Consider the following 17,264-nt stretch of genomic DNA (forward strand, 5'->3'; position numbering starts at 1 on the left):
GTTGCCACATGTGCCTTAATGCGCTGCTTTGACCCATTGCACTGTAGTGTATTTTAAAATTTTTCAGCGTGTATTTTCTTTATCTCACTGTTTGAAGACTGTACAAATTAGAGAGGTAAATAGCTTACTTTTGCATCCAATTTTAGTAGTACTGACTGTGGTGACCTTTCTGGGGGTAATCTTCAACAACTGACTACAATTTTTAACTGCCTTGTGTATTGTGTATTGAAATGGGGACCTAGAAAAGATGGAGAGGCTTCAGTCACTCCAGTCCCATAACTGGTATCATGTAAAACATTAAAGGCAGAACCAGTCGCAAATTACTATCATTTGATAGCTGAAATGTATTCATGGCATGTCTTTGTACATTGTAATGGCCACATACAAATTTGCAAAACTCATTAAAGAACCCAAGTGAACTTCCTGCAAAAGGCATCCAGTATGATTCCTGAGACCTGAGCGCTTGGCTTATCACCAAGTCTCTTTGGATCATCCAACCCAGCACCCATTCCCCTCAGTTTCAGAGATGGGGACTTGCTTTCCAACATATCCTCAGATCTCATCCTTAATTTGTCTGCCTCACTCCCTCTTGCCTTAATCTATTTGTGTTTTGAGTAAAAGTGTATTTTTCTCTCTTTGATTCTTCCTTTTTGTCTATTTACGACATTCCTTTTATTTTGTTGTTTCTCGCTTTTTCTTTTATTCTATTTCAGTCTTTACTTCCCAGCATCATCACTATCTTCTAACCTTTGAACTGAAGGTGGCACAACACTTAACCGATGTACTACTTTCAACCCCCCCCCCCCATCCCTCCCCCCCCCCCCAATCTCTCTTAAACATGAATGCCATCCCTGTACCCCCAAACCCTTGAACCACTTCTCTTTTTCTGCACTGCAGAGGGAACCAATGATTTCAGAAGTTACAAGTACTGTCATGATTTAATGTATTCTCAGTTGTACTGAGAGTTTTGCCTCTTGAAGATGATTATTGTCCAGGCATACAGGGTGATTCAGGAGGAATGTCACATAACTTATGAGGTGATTCTACATGTGAAAACACACTGAAAAAGTCATATGAATGTGTATCCTATTTTCAATCATTATGAAAGCGAAGCTGGTTGAAGACTTCACACATCCATGAATAATTATGAAGACAAGTGAGAATATTACTTATCAAAATGCTGTGTAGGTGCTGTGGTGGGAAGAATACCGGTGGAACCATCCTATAAGAGGTGTGTGATTCTCAAATAGGTTCATAGCACTGTGACATCGCACTAACTGCAAGGTACCCAGTGAGCAACTGTGGGTTGGATCAGTGAGCAGTCATGAGGCTGGACAGGTATCTGCTTGAGTGGTGTTTAATTGAGCAAGTCCATTGTAACTGTGAATACCAGCATGCCACACACATTTGTCTGTGCAGAATACACAGACATTTTGTTTGGTCATGGGTACTGTGCCTCTGTGGTTATGACAGAATACCAGAGACGTTTCCCTGATCGGCAAATGCCCTGTGCTGGGGTATTTCCCACGGTTTTTCAAACATTACATTTATCTGGAGGACTACCCAGTGTATGTGGAACATCAGAACGTGAGCCGTCTAGTGGGGAAAAGGAAGACATTATTGCAATGGTACAGTGAAGTCCCACGGCCAGTACACAGCACATTAACTGTCCACTCGATATTCCACAAATGCGAGTGTGGCCTATGTTACCTTCTGAGGGTACGTACCCTTTCTGTGTGCAGCCCCTCCAACATCTGCATCCAGTTGACTCAGTAAGCAGACAGCAATATTGCAAATGGTTGACTGTTCACAGAGAGGACGTGCAGGACAATTTATTTCAAGATGAGGCTACATTTACACACAGTGGTATCACAAACATCCGCAGTTCTCGTATGTGGACAATGGAGAACCAATATGACATTGGGAAACAAGATTCCAAGTTTGGTTCTCAGTGAATGTCTGGTGTGGAATGATTGATGATGATCTGGTGATAGGGCCTGTGCTCCTGCTAAATTGCGTGACAGCCGCAGCATAAGAACATTTCCTGATGGAACACCTATCTGCACTTTTGGAAGACTTGACATTAGAGCAACAACAGCAAATGTACCTGCAGCATGATGGATCACTGATTCACTGTAGTAGAAAAGTATCCCAATATCTGAATAACACATTTCCTCGGCAGTTGATTTTCTGTAGTGGACCTATTAACTGGCCTGCCAGATCACCTGACCTAACCCCATTAGACTTCTTTTTATGGGGCTGGTTAAAGGGGGATGTGTACCCTACAAAGATGGATACGCATGAAGAACTTGTTGCTCACATTGCCAATGTTGTTGCACACATTAAAGCCCTTTGAGATGGTGTTCAATGTGCAACACAGCACACCCTCCAGTGTGTTGAAATTGGTGGGGGACTTTATGAACACCTCTTGTAGGAAGGATCAGTCATCTGTCCCACCAATATCCTGCCCACCACAGTGCCTACACAGTATTTTGGTAAGTAATATTCACACTTATCTTCATATTATTTCATTGATGTGTATAGTCTTCAACCCACTCCGGTTCTGTAGTCAACAAAAATCGTACCCATGTTCATAGGACTTTTTCAGTTTATTTTCATATGTAGAATCACCTTGAAAATTATGTTACATTCCTGCCAAATCTCACTGTATGTCAGAAAACATGTGTTCTTCCCTTTCAATTACACTCTCTCATTGTAGATGGCGACATAGTGGATTCAAGGAGCTGTATGGTGGTGGAAGTTCTCCACATGGTAGTACTAAAAGGTCTCGTTCGCGGTCTCGTACACGTTCACCGCGTCGACCTCGAAGTCGGAGCAGAGACCGGCGAGCTCCCAGTGGAGGGCGAGCGAGATCTCCTCTGCCGCCCGTGTCACGTCTCCGATCGAGATCGCGTTCACGTTCTCGTGACCGCTCTCGTCGTCCCCACACTCCCCCACCATCTTCATCACAAAGGGTAGGCCATTAATATTGCCTGAAGTTAAATGCTGGTGTTATTTAAATTTGTCAGTTTACTGCTTAGTTTGATACATTGGCTAGTGTACATATTTTGCACATTGTTGTTCAGTTTGATACTGCTGCCTGGAGTTTCTTACTTTCACAGCTTGTTACTCTGTAATGCATACAGTTTTCTGAAATAACTTTTTTTTTTTCTCCTCTCCCCCACAGCTGAGGAGCAGTTCTGCTCGCAGAACCTCACCGCCGAGAAGGGCACGTAGTCCAAAACCTACGTCGGTGTCGCCTAGCTCCCGATCTGTTTCCAGCTGTTCTGATGAATCTTGTTCAGTATGTTCTCCAAAGTCTCGCAAACGTCCAGCTGCACCACGAGGACCACCAACACCCAGGTCGAGGTGAGTAGCGAGTAGTTAGGTACACAGTCTTTGTGGCTTCACAGAAGTCTTCAAACGTTGTGTGGAACATTTGAGCATGTTGTTATTCGACAAATTGTTGGACAAATATGCTGATGTCGTGGTGATTTATGAGATATATCGGTTCACATAGATCGCAAAAGGCCTGTTTCACTTGCCTCAGAACTGACTTTAAACTGTATATTGTTTAGCTGTTGTGACTAACAGTTCTGTTGAGTAATTGTAGTAACTTTGTCAGATCTTCATCTACCTCTTGCAAAGACTGACTACTGAATGTAGAGTAATACGAAATTGTGCACCATAATCTGTGTAAAATTTTAGTGTGTGTGGTGGCACGAAGTTGCATTGACTGCATTTTCAAACCAGGAAACTTAGATCTGTCTATGAAGGAGATTGCTATAAAAAAGTTTTATGGCTGCTTGAATACTGATCAAGCTTGTGGAATCCATAATTATTTCATCCAATTGATTGCGTCTAATGTTTGCAAAGGAGGACAGTATATACAGTCACAGGCTTATTTGTTTAATTAGAGAGTACAATAGAAACCTCAATTGGAAGACTGAAAGAAGAAATGCAGTATCATGTGAAAACCCATTTCAGAAGTTCTAGAAATTGATTTTCAGGGTGGAATCTGTTAATATTCTATCTACATGGAATGAAATCCGAATGTGTGGTGCAAATAGTACCCTTCACTATACAATTATATGATTATTTGAGATAGAGACAAAGAGTATAAAAAAAGGTGATGCAATCTTTTGCAGATTTCAGTTAAGTATCAGTCTACTCTGTTTTTAAGATAGAAATGTGACCTTATTTATGAAATGACACCTTGAGTCAGAAAGCCATAATTTTCTTTTATTCGATGTTTTGATAGCATGTAACATGAAAATAAGTTTAGTGGAAGGAAGAAGTCTCTAACTTTGAAATTTAATGTTATCTTTGTTTTGAAAATTGTAATTGATTCAACTGAATTATGGGAAAATAAAATTAACAATTGTTTGAATGCGTAACATGCTTTAAAACGTGTTTTTGAAGACTACCTTGGACCCCGAAAATGCAGTGATCAGTTCCTCCATCTAGTGCAAGGCTTTTTCCGACCTATGGAGATAAAAGTATGATGTAAAAAGTTTCAGCTACATTCATGTCTGTTTCCCACTCTATAAAATCTTACTGTGTGGCTTAAGGCGTGGTTTCATAGAGGCAGTCATATGTTGTTGTTGTTGTTGTGGTGGTCTGCAGTCAAGAGTCTGATTTGATGCAGCTCTCCACACTACTCAGTCCTGTGCAAGCTTCATCATCTCTTGAGTAACTAGTGCAACCTATATTCTTCTGAATCTGCTTAGTATATTGCATCTCTTGGCCTCCCTCTATGATTTTTACCTTCCACACTTTCCTCCAGTACTAAATTGGTGATCCCTTCATGCCTCAGAACATGTCCTACCAACCAATCTCTTCTTCTAGTCAAGTTATGCCATAAATTCATCTTCTCCCCAATTCTATTCAGTACCTCCTCATGGTGGTTCCTGAAGAAGGGCAGCAGCCTTTTCAGTAGTTGCAGGGGCAAGTCTGAATGATTGACTGATCTGGCCTTGTAACATTAACCAAAATGGCCTTGCTGTGCTGGTACTGCGAATTGCTTAAAGCGAGGGGAAACTACAACTGTAATTTTTCCTGAGGGCATGCAGCTTTATTGTATGGTTACTTTATTGTATGGTTAAATGATGATGGCATCCTCTTGGTAAAATATTCCATAGGTAAAATAGTCCCCCATTCAGATCTCTGGGTGGGGTCTACGCAGGAGCACATTGTTATCAGGAGAAACAAAACTGGCGTTCTACGGATCGGAGCACGGAATGTCAGATCCCTTAATTGGGTAACTAGGTTAGAAAATTTAAAAATGGAAATGAACATGTTAAAGCTAAATATAGTGGGAATTAGTGAAGTTCGGTGGCAGGAGGAACAAGATTCCTGTTCAGGTGAATGCAGGATATAAATACAAAACCAAATAAGAGTAATGCAAGAGTAGGTTTAATAATGAATAAAATATCAGGAGCGCGGGTGAGCTATGATGAACAGCACAGTGAATGCATTATTGTAGCCGAGATAGGCATGAAGCCCACGCCTACCACAGTAGTAGAAGTTTGTATGCCAACTAGCTCCTCAGACGACGAAGAGATTGAAGAAATGCGTGACGAGATAAAGGAAATTATTCAGGTAATGAAGGGAGATGAAAATTTAATAGTCATGGGGGACTGAATGTTGATAGTAGGGAAAGGAAGAGAAGGAAGAGTAGTAGGTGAATATGGAATGGGGGTAAAGAATGAAAGAGGAAGCTGCCTGTTAGAATTTTGCACATAGCATAACTTAATCATAGCTAACACTTGGTTTTAGAATCATGAAAAAAGGTTGTATATGTGGAAGAGGCCTGGAGACACTGGAAGGTTTCAGGTAGATTATATTATGGCAAGACAGAGATTTAGGAACCAGGTTTTAAATTGTAAGGCATTTCCAGGTGCAGATGTGGATTCTGACCACAATCTTATTGGTTATTAACTGTAAATTAAAACTGAAGAAATTGCAAAAAGGTGAGAATTTAAAGAAATGGAACCTGGATAAACTGAAAGAACCAGAGGTTGTAGAGAGTTTCAGGGAGAGCATTAGGGAATGATTGACAAGAACAGGGAAAAGAAATACAGTAGAAGAAGAATGGGTAGCTTTGAGAGATGCAATAGCGAAGGCAGCAGAGGATGAAGTTGGCATAAAGATGAGGGCTAGTAGGAATCCTTAGGTGACAGAAGAGGTATTAAATTTAATTGATGAAAGGAGAACATATAAAAATGCAGTAAATGAAGCAGGCAAAAAGGGATACAACCGTCTCAAAAATGAGATCGATAGGAAGTGCAAAAGGGCTAATCAGGGATGGCTACAGGACAAATGTAAGTATGTAGAGGCATATATCACTAGGGGGTAAGATAGATACTGCCTACAGGAAAGTTAGAGAGATCTTTGCAGAAAAGAGAACCAGATGTATGAATATCAAGAGCTTAGATGGAAAACCTGTCCTAAGCAAAGAAGGGAAAGGAGAAAGGTGGAAGGTGTATATAGAGGGTACTTGAGGGCAGTATTATGGAAATGGAAGAGAATGTAGGTTAAGATGAAATGGGAGATATGATGATGCATGAGGAGTTTGACAGAGCACTGGAAGACGTAAGTCAAACAAGGCCCTGGGAGTAGACAACATTCCATTAGAACTACTGGTAGCCTTGGGAGAGCCAGCCATGACAAAACACTACCATCCGGTGAGAAAGATGTATGAGACAGGCAAAATACCCTCAGACTCCAAGAAGAATATAATAATTCTAATCCCAAAGAAAGGAGGAGCTGACAGATGTGAAAATTACAGAATTATCAGTTTACTAAGTCATGGCTGCAAAATAATGACACAAATTCTTTACAGACGAATGGAAAAACTGGTAGAAGCTGACCTTGGGGGAGATTAGTTTGGATTTTGTAGAAATGTTGGAACACGTGAGGTGATACTGACCCTATGACTTATCTTAGAAGATAGGCAGATCTACGTTTGTAGCATTTGTAGACTTAGATAAAGCTTTTGACACTGTTGAGTGGATTACTCTCTTTGAAATTCTGAAGGTGGCAGGGGTCAAATACAGGGAGTGAAAGGCTATTTACAATTTGTACAAAAATCAGATGGCAGTTATAAGAGTCAAGGGGCATGACAGGGAAGCAGTGGTTGAAAAGGGAATGAAACAGGGTTGTAGCCTATCCCCAATGTTACACAATCTATATATTAACCAAGCAGTAAAGGAAACAAAAGAAAAATTTGGAGTAGAAATTAAAATCCATGGAGAAGAAATAAAAACTTTGAGGTTTGCTAATGACATTGTAATTCTGCCAGAGACTTCAAAGGATATGGAAGAGCAGTTGATCGGAATGGACAGCGCCTTGAAAGGAGGATATAAGATGAACATCAAAAAAAGCAAAACGAGGTTAATGGAATGTAGTCCAATTAAATCAGGTGATGCTGAGGAATTAGATTAGGAAATGAGACACTTAAAGTAGTAGATGAGTTTTGCTATTTGGGGAGAAAAATAACTAATGATGGTCGAAGTGGAGAGGATATAAAATGTAGACTGACAATGGCAAGAAAAGCGTTTCTGAAGTAGAGAAATTTGTTAACATCGAGTATAGATTTAAGTATCAGGAAGTCTTTTCTGAAAGTGTTTGTATGGAGTGTAGCCATGTATGGATGTGAAACATGGATGCTAAATAGTTTAGGCAAGATGAGAATAGAATCTTTTGAAATGTGATGCTACAGAAGAATACTGAAGATTACGTAACTAATGAGGAGGCACTGAATAGAGTTGGGGAGAAGAGGAGTTTGTGGCACAACTTATCTAGAAGAAGGGATCGGTTGGTAGGACATTTTCTGAAGCATCAAGGGATCTCCAATTTAGTATTGGAGGACAGCGTGGAGGGTAAAAATCCCAGAGGGAGACCAAGAGATGAACACACTAAGCAGATTCAGAAGGATGTAAGTTGCAGTAAGTACTGGGAGATGAAGAAGCTTGCACAGGATAGAGTAGCACGGAGAGCTGCATCAAACCAGTCTCTGGACTGAAGACAACATCAACAACCACCACCACTTCCTTCTCAGTTACGTGATCAAACCACCTGATCTTCAGCATTCTTGTGTAGCACCACAACTTGAAATCATCTATTCTCTTCTTGTCTAAACTATTTATCGTCCATGTTTCACATCCATACATGGCTACATTCCATACAAATACTTTCAGAAAGGATTTCCTGACTCTTAAATCTATACTCAATGTTAACAAATTTCTCTACTTAAGAATCGTTTTCCTTGCCATAGTCAGTTTACATTTTATATACTCTCTACTTTGACCATCATCAGTTATTTTGCTCCCCAAATAGGAAAACTTGTCTACTACTTTGTGTGTCTCATTTCTTAATATAATTCCCTCAGCATCACCTGATTTAATTTGACTATGTTCCATCATCCTTGTTTTACTCTTGTTAATGTTCATCTTATATCCTGCTTTCAAGACACTGTCCTTTCTGTTCAGCTGCTCTTCCAGGTCCTTTGCTGTCTCTGACAGAATTACAATGTCATTGGCAAACCTCAAAGTTTTTATTTCTTCTCCATGGATTTTAATTCATATTCTGAATTTTTCTTTTGTTTCCTTTACCGCTTGGTTGATATACAGATTGAGTAACATTGGGGATAGGCTACGACTGTGTCTCATTCCCTTTTCAACCACTGCTTCCCTGTCATGCCCCTTGATTCTTATAACTGCCATCTGATTTTTGTACAAATTGTAAATAGCCTTTCACTCCTTGTATTTGACCCCTGCCACTTCAGAATTTGAAAGAGAGTATTCCAGTCAACATTGTCAAAAGATTTATCTAAGTCTACAAATGCTAGAAAGGTAGATCTGCCTATCTTCTAAGATAAGTCATAGGGTCAGTATCATCTCACGTGTTCCAACATTTCTACGGAATCCATCTGATGTTCCCCAAGGTTGGCTTCTAACATTTTCCATTCGTCTGTAAAGAATTCGTGTTAGTATTTTTGAGCCATGACTTATTAAACTGATTGTTCGGTAATTTTCACACCTGTCAACACCCGCTATCTTTGGGATGGGAATGATTATATTCTTGTTGGAGTCTGGTGGTATTTCCCCCATCTCATACATCTTGCTCATCAAATGGTAGAGTTTTGTCAGGGCCGGCTCTCCGAAGGCTATCACTAGTTCTAATGGTATGTTGTCTACTCCCAGGATCTTGTTTTGACTTAGGTCTTTCAGGGCTCTGTTAAATACTTCATGCAGTATATCTAAAGAGACCATTGGAAGGATAAATAATCCATCTATCTTGTAAGTCTGTTGCATACTGAGGGCACTGTCAATTTTTCTCCTAGTCTTCAGTTGGCAGAGATTAGAAACATCAGGGGAATTGGTATTTTCGCATGTAGTCACTTGCTGTCAACCCAGCAGTACAGTAGAGATGCAATAGATAGCATTGTCGAATGTGAGCAAGTTTGCAGTGCCAGTTGAGTGAACCGTGTGCAGTGGTGCCACACAGAAAACATCAGTAATGGCATCTGATATTCGTGTCTGTGTAATGTTACATAGGCACTGACGTCACAGTAGTTTTACAATAACTGACTGAGGGAAAGGCTTCCCATTTTGTTGAATAATGTAAATAAACTCATTGTGATTGATCTCTGAATTGTAATATTATGCAGTAAGTTCCTTAACAACAGTATGAAATAAGTTTTCTCTCTGTTATTGATTTTAGTCCACTCAGCTTGCACAGTACAGCTTGCGCAACACCTGAAGGAGAAAACTGAGTCAATTGTCAAAGTATAGTGCATAAAATGGAAACGACAACTTCGCTGAATACTTGGAAGTAGACCAGTTGGTGTAGATTGATAGTTGCCACGTAGAAGGGGTTTCTTGTTGGCAGGCACTTTGGTACAAGACTGCTAAATATTATTACCTATCAGACAGAGTCCTTTAGAAGTAGAAAATCACAAATGCACATTCATATGTGCACCACTGACAAGCACACGACCACTGTCATCTCCATGTACATTCCTCAACATGATGGGAAGCCTTTCTCTCATTCAGCATTTGTAAAATGACACTGATGTCACTGTCAGCTGGTGCCTAAGTAACGTTACACAGAATCAGCAATTTCCAGATCACATCTCTGGTGTGCTCTGTGTTGCACTACTGCACATGGTTCACTTGACTGCCACTGCACAAATTGCTCATATTTGACAGTGGAGCTGTCCACTGCATTTCTGCAATGCTGCTGGATCAAAGACAAGTGACTGCATGTGAAAATACCAACTGCCCAAAGGCTTTGAATTTCTGCCAACAGAATACTAGGGGAAAACATGACAGTGGCCAAAGCATGTAAAGAGATGGATGAGATATGTTCATTACTTATCTTTCTGTTGGTCACTTTCATCACTTCCAAATATTATGTAATCTATTTATGACTCTCTCTCTCTCTCTCTCTCTCTCTCTCTCTCTCTCTCTCTCTAAGACCACACCTTAAGCCACATAGCAAAAGTTTATAGGGCAAAGATGAGACATGTGTGGCTGAAAGTTTTTTACTTCTTACCTTTACCTCAGTGTGTTGGAAAAACCTTGCACGAAATGATGGAACTAATAACAGCATTTGCTTTTTCCAAGGCAATCTTCAAAAACATTGTTCAAAGCAGGTTATGCATTCAAACAATTGCTAATTTTAATTTCACATAGTTCAGTACAATTGATTTTAAAAATTTTGAAAATATACATAACATTAAGTTTCAAAATTAAAGACTTCTGCTTTCCCTAAACTGATTTTCATGTTAAAATAAAAAATTGGAACATGAAGATGAAATTTTGGTTGTTCCTGTCTGCACCTCAATGCCTCCTGTGTGTCATGGGTAGCAGTCTGTCTTTCCATAATCTTGATTTTCATGTTAGCTGTTCTTGTTGGTTGACTGGTACTGATTTTTGGTCTACTTTCGTGTTGCATGATGACACTTGTTATTTAGTCTTTTCTTGTCCATAGTAGATAATAATGCATCATGAGAAACTCTTGAGGTTGCTTCATTTTCAGTTACCATAAGCATGTTAGATTTATTATTTTTAGAGTTGAAAATGTCTGTCGTTCTATGCATTTACTGTTTTTTTTCTATAATTACAGTCATTTGAAAGGGATTTTCATTCACAAAAGATTTTTGTATGTAAAACATTCTCGGTTTTCTTGCCGCATCAGTTCGGGATAAAATCTCAAGCTTTCGGCGATAGCCTCCATTGCCATCGTCAGAACTGTCTTCACTGCTGCTGTTGTGGCCGTATATAGCCCGTGGAAGGCTTGTGATTGGTCGGCTTGTGATTGGTCGGCTTGTGATTGGTCGGCTTGTGATTGGTCGGCTTGTGATTGGTCGGCTTGTGATTGGTCGGCTTGTGATTGGTCGGCTTGTGATTGGTCGGCTTGTGATTGGTCGGCTTGTGATTGGTCGGCTTGTGATTGGTCGGCTTGTGATTGGTCGGCTTGTGATTGGTCGGCTTGTGATTGGTCAGTTTTTGATTGGTCGACGATTACATACTGCTGTCACAGACGGCGTCAATGTCTGTGCTGGTGGCGCCACTGCTTGTGTGGGAACGTAAACCCTGCAAGGAATGTCTCTGCTGCTTCTCTGCATCGAGCACTCGTTTCCATGCCCCGTTCAGATAGTGTCTATAAAGTTCTTCTCTCTCATTCTTATTTCAACAGCCTCCTTAATAACAGAATCCCAGTATGTGGAGGCATGGGACAAAATTTTTGTTTAATAGAACAGTATTTTATGTTTGTTTGTGAGGCTGTGCTCTGCAATTGCCAATTTCTCCAGTTCTGTATTTTTAATATGCTGTTGGTGTTCTGCAGTGGTCGGAAATGGTATGAATGGTCTGACCTAGATAATTGCTTCCACTCTCACAGGGGATATTATAAATTCCAGGGATCCTGAGGCTGAGACTGTTATTAACAGGGCGCACGAACTCTTTAATTTTCTTAGGAGGATGAAAAATCGATCTTATACCCCGTCCATCCAGGACTCTTCCTGTTTTGCTGGATGTATCATGACAAAAAGGAAGAATGGCAATTGGTGTTTCATCCTGTGAGTGTGTAGCATTTTCATGTTTCATGCTGCCTTCATATTGCGTGCACCATAGCCATTCTTTCAGAATACGTACTTCAGATGGTTAATTTCGGACTTCAAGTGGTTCCCATCAGAAAGAGTTTTTGCTTGATATACTAATGTGTTCAAAACAACTCTCTTCTGAACAGGATGATGGAAACTCTGAACATTAAGGTATAAATTGGTACGCATCGGCTTACGGTACGCAGAGTGACCGAGACGCCTTTCAGCCTGTCGTTCTACTAAAATGTCTAAGAATGGCAACCTTGCTGGTGGATCTTTTTCCACCGGAAACTATAAAGTTGTTCTGGCTTGTGATGATAACCACCTGCTTCTTGTATGGTAATAAATTTTATGAAATGATGGACAGTATGGCAATGGGCTCTCCGTTGTCTTCATCATTGGCTAACTTTTTTATGGAGAATTTTGAGGAATGTGCATTAAATTCGGATCCCCTCCGCCCATCCTTATTATATCATTATGTTGACGTTACATTTATGGTCTGGTGATACTGCACAGAAGCACTCTAACAATTCATGGAACACATGAACAGCATGCATCCGAACATCCAGTTCACTGTCGAGATGGAGAAAGAAGGAAGGAAGGAAGGTTGCCATTTTTAGACATTTTAGTAGAATGACAGGCAGACGGGTGTCTTTGTCACTCTGTGTACCGTAAGCCGACGTATACCAATTTATATATAATGCGCAATGTTTCCATCATCCTGTTCAGAAGAGAGCTGTTTTGAACATGTTGGTATATAGAGCAAAAACTCTTTCTGATGAGAACCACTTGAAGTCCGAAATTAACCATCTGAAGTACATGTTCTGAAAGAATGGCTCTGGTGCACGTGATATAAATGCAGCATTCTCCCAGAAAAGAAAATGTGAAAATGCTGCACACTGACAGGATGAAACACTGATTGCAGTTCTCCCTTTTTTTGGCACTATATCCAAAGAAGACTCCTGGGCAGACGGGGCACAAGGCAAATTTTTCGTCCTGCTAAGAAAATTAAGGAGATGATGTGCACTGTTAAGGACAGTCTCAGCCTCAGGGTCCCTGGAATTTATAATATCCCCTGTGGGTGCTGAAGCAGTTATATAGGTCAGACCATTTGTACCATTTCCGACGACTGTGCAGAACACGTAACAGCATATTAAAAATAGAGAACTGGAGAAATTGGCAATTGCAGAACACAGCCTCACGAACGAACATAAAATACTGTTGGATGTAACAAAAATTTTGTCCCATGCCTCCACATACTGGCATTCTGTTATTAAGGAGGCTGTTGAAATAAGAATGAGAGAGAAGAGCTTTAACCATGATAGAGGATACTATCTGAGTGGTGCATGGAAACGAGCACTCGATGCAGAAAAGCAGCAGAGACAGTCCTTGCAGGGTTTATGTTCCCATGGAAGTGGTGGCACCACCAGCACAGACATTGACACCATCTGCGACAGCAGTACATAATCGCTGACCAATCACGAGCTGACCAATCAGAAGCCGTCCATGGGCTATATAAGGCTACCACAGCAGCAGGGAAGACAGGCAGTTGCTCCTTACGATGACAGTGAAGGCTGTCGTTGATAGCTTGAGATTTTACCCCAAACTGATATGGCAAGGAAACCGAGAATGTTTTACATATCAGTGTGGTTGCAAAAGACTTCGTTATCATATCTTACAAAAGATTTGATACTTTCACTGTTTACATGCTGTGGCTTCTAGCATGTTGGTTTTGTATGAAACTTTTGTCCACTTTCCAGAAGCAAACAAGATTTTTGCAGTACTTCTACCTGACATTTCGAGATGTCCATATCAAGAATTACTGAATAGCCAGCAGTACAGCACAGCGGTACAACAGTGCAGCATCGAGGCTGCTTTTCAAATAAAGTATTTCTTTCTTGGCAGATAGCTACTACTCTTCAGACATAATGTCAGTAAACATATGTTTGTTTACATGTCTTAATCTCTGAGTCATAAAATTCATATTCTGCAGCCATTCAGTGAACTGTAATAGCCAGTTTTGTTTTGGTCATACAGGAATTTATATTCTGCCAATCTTTCTCTGATTTTATACAGTATTCACAGGTTCTTCTGTCACTATAAACAAGAAAAACCTCATATCCAATTTTGGTTGTGCAGGAATTTATATTCTGCCAATATTTCTTTGATTTTATGCGCCTCTTATCAGTACCCTGATTAACAAAAAATTGAAAAAAACCAGATGTATCTTAAACCATAATTATGCTGCAATTATTTATTACTAACACGAAACATAGATCATTTAAGAAAGTAATGAAACCATCTTGAAATTGTGTGGCATAACATGCATCTTGTTGTGGTGATAGGAGTGTTTGTTTGGGTGTCTGTGTGGTTGTGTGTGTGAATACATGTACTATTTCTAGAAAATAGCTAGTGCTCGACAACTAGTACGAATTCTGTTTTCTGTCGTGTCAGTGTGTGCCACGCATTTATCTGCTATAGGTGAGCCTTTTCCTTATTTTACATATTTTTACCTCTTGCATCAAAGTAATGTACAACAGCCACAACAAGCTGTTAAAAGGTTTTGTTTTATTACTTGCAAACTAGTTTCAACCTAAGGGTCACCATCTGGCAGAATTTTTAGTTTTTTTTTTTTTTTTTTTTTTTCCTGTGGTTATAATGTTGAAAAGGAATCCACAATTTCTTATTGCTGTGTGAATATGTGACCCTTGCTTGTAGCATGACACAAAAACAAGTGTCTGCATCAGTTCATACAGTTTTGTTGCTCTCATCTCTCCTGAAAATGGCTCTAGCACAATTGCTGTAAGTTTGTCAGTATATCTCTCATGTGTAGGAACTACTTTTGCAACTATCTTCTGATTTGCAGCTGGTGAAGACAGACCTCTAATAGTCTTCCTTTTTGACTTCACTATTTTTTCTTGGCAATCTCACATGCTCTTTGTACAGTGACATTGGCATCATAGCCTCTATGCCGTGTGGGGTAGCCACGTGGTCTAAGGTGCCTTGTCACTGTCCGCATGGCTCCTCACGTTGGAGGTTTGAGACCTCTCTCGGGCATGGGGTTGTGTGTGTGTGTGTGTGTGTGTGTGTGTGTGTGTGTGTGTGTGTGTGTTGTCCTTAGCGTAAGTTAGTTTAAGTTAGCTTAAGGGGCTCCGGAACGCCCTATACTTGCAATGTTAAAATAACGCTTATAAATTACATCTTTCCTCACAAAGTATTTGAGGTAGGAAGTTGAACTTTTTACAGATTGTTTATTGGAATATGGGCTACAACTTAACACAGGGATTTTACAAAATTTTAGTTCAGTTATTAAAGATGATTTTTTTTCAATTGTAATGAAAATTCACAACATTTTTTTGCAATTTTTTATTTATATATTCAAAAATATACAGTTTTTTGGAAAAAGACTGTGTTAAATTATGCAGAAGGTACTGTGTAACATTTACTGAAAGTTTGAAACAAATATGTTTGGAAGATCCTTAGAAAACATGTAATTAGTATGAGAAAATAAAAGTTTTGGGAATCGAGCGACAAAGATTGGATTAACTTTTTAGTGCATTCCAGGCCCATAGGATGGATTATCTTCATCCTCTGCAAACTCCTCCTCCAGCTTCCTCTTGTTCCTCCTCCTGTTTACTCTTGCTTGTATTTCTAGACTCTTTACAGCCCTGTCTGCAGCCCGAAGGCGTTCCTTGTCTAAAGCAAGCATTGCTCGTACCATGTTAGAACCTATCTTCATTCCCATATTTCTAAATACCTTGCACCTTACAATGTTGCCATCATTGAAAGTCGCAACAGCATCATACACACCAAAGTGAAGTGTTTCTATTCCAACAAATACAGTCTTGGGGATTCTCGACCATATAACACTATTTACACTGTCATTGGGATTTTGAGTTTTTCCGTGAATACACTTTTTCAACAGTTCAGGTGCTGCTAAGTCTCTGAAAATAGGTTTTATCACCTCCATTATTGCATGAGGCAGACTATGCTTATGAGTGTACACTTCACCAGTTAGCAATCCTTTGTTATATTTACACCAACTGTCTTCTTCTTTGGGACACAAGCTATGTTGGGGATTTTCATCGGTTGAAGAAGTATGAAAAAAAAGAGCCCAAACAGCCTTCTTCATTTCGTCGACACTTTGTGTATTTTGCCTAATAGCCATTCCATAATAGTTCTGTATTTTGTCAATTACACTGTCAGTTAACCTTCCCTTCCCATCCAGCCCTTTACCATCACCGAGTTTTTGTTTTTTGTACGAAGCTTTCAGTCGCCGAAGTCTTGTTCCCATTCGCTTCTGTACGTGTCCAATACACTCAAATTTCTGCACTACATCATCATCACCATAGGGCTTCAGTCCTTGAACATGTTTGAAACTTTTAGAATCACCGTCACCAAGGTAATTAACATATCGCACTTTATCACACGCCTCAGAACGCTGGAATATACTGACAACACCAGCCACTTCCATTCCTCCACTACTGCCATTATAGTTAGCTTTGCAATTATTTTCATGTGTACCTTTATATTTTTGTGGACATCTACAATACTTTGATATTACTGCTACATCTAAAACTTTCCCTGTATACATACTGGTGGCAGATACTACACCATGAAGAGATGTGTGTCCCCGTTTATGCCAGGTACCATCAAACGCTGCAGTCAAATCTCTGTTACCATTATTTTCCATTACTGCCTCTTCCACAGCGTTCTTCATAGATTCTATACAGACATCTTCTACTTTAGACCCTATTAATTTATTATAGGTCGTAAACTTGGTTGGGGGATTTGGAAGATTCATGATGCCACAGAAAATTGCACCTGCAGTAGCACCCTTACCAACTGAACGCAAGGAATAAACAAATCTAATGTTGTGTTCGTAGATTTTGCTACCATTTTCTTCAGTTGCAGTTACTGCAACACTGTTCCAAAAGGTGGTCATGTATGAACACTTATCACATTTCAGTTGTATTTCACTAGCAAGTCCTACGTGCTTTATTATGGAGAGTTCCAGACCAACTTCACTACAATGAATACATCTTACACAGTTTGAAAAAATTCCTTTGAGAACCGACATATCAAATATTTCATTCACATCCGATTCGCCCATAAAACATTCATAGTTTTCACTCATTGAACCAAGCTTTTT

The 17,264-nt window shown here is 39.8% G+C and overlaps 1 protein-coding gene across 2 annotated transcripts in view; it reads left to right on the plus strand.

Annotated features, from left to right (window-relative positions):
* The window catches only part of LOC126203860 (splicing factor, arginine/serine-rich 19-like), a 134,928-nt gene that overhangs the window by 42,525 nt on the left and 75,139 nt on the right, over positions 1-17,264 (plus strand). For both annotated transcript variants that reach the window (XM_049938235.1, XM_049938236.1), the window contains exons 5-6: positions 2,720-2,975; positions 3,188-3,369. In XM_049938235.1, coding sequence (XP_049794192.1) covers positions 2,720-2,975; positions 3,188-3,369 — 438 coding nt within the window. The remainder of the gene's footprint in view (positions 1-2,719; positions 2,976-3,187; positions 3,370-17,264) is intronic.

The sequence above is a fragment of the Schistocerca nitens genome, chromosome 9, assembly GCF_023898315.1.
Source record: "Schistocerca nitens isolate TAMUIC-IGC-003100 chromosome 9, iqSchNite1.1, whole genome shotgun sequence".
Lineage (NCBI taxonomy): Eukaryota > Metazoa > Arthropoda > Insecta > Orthoptera > Acrididae > Schistocerca > Schistocerca nitens.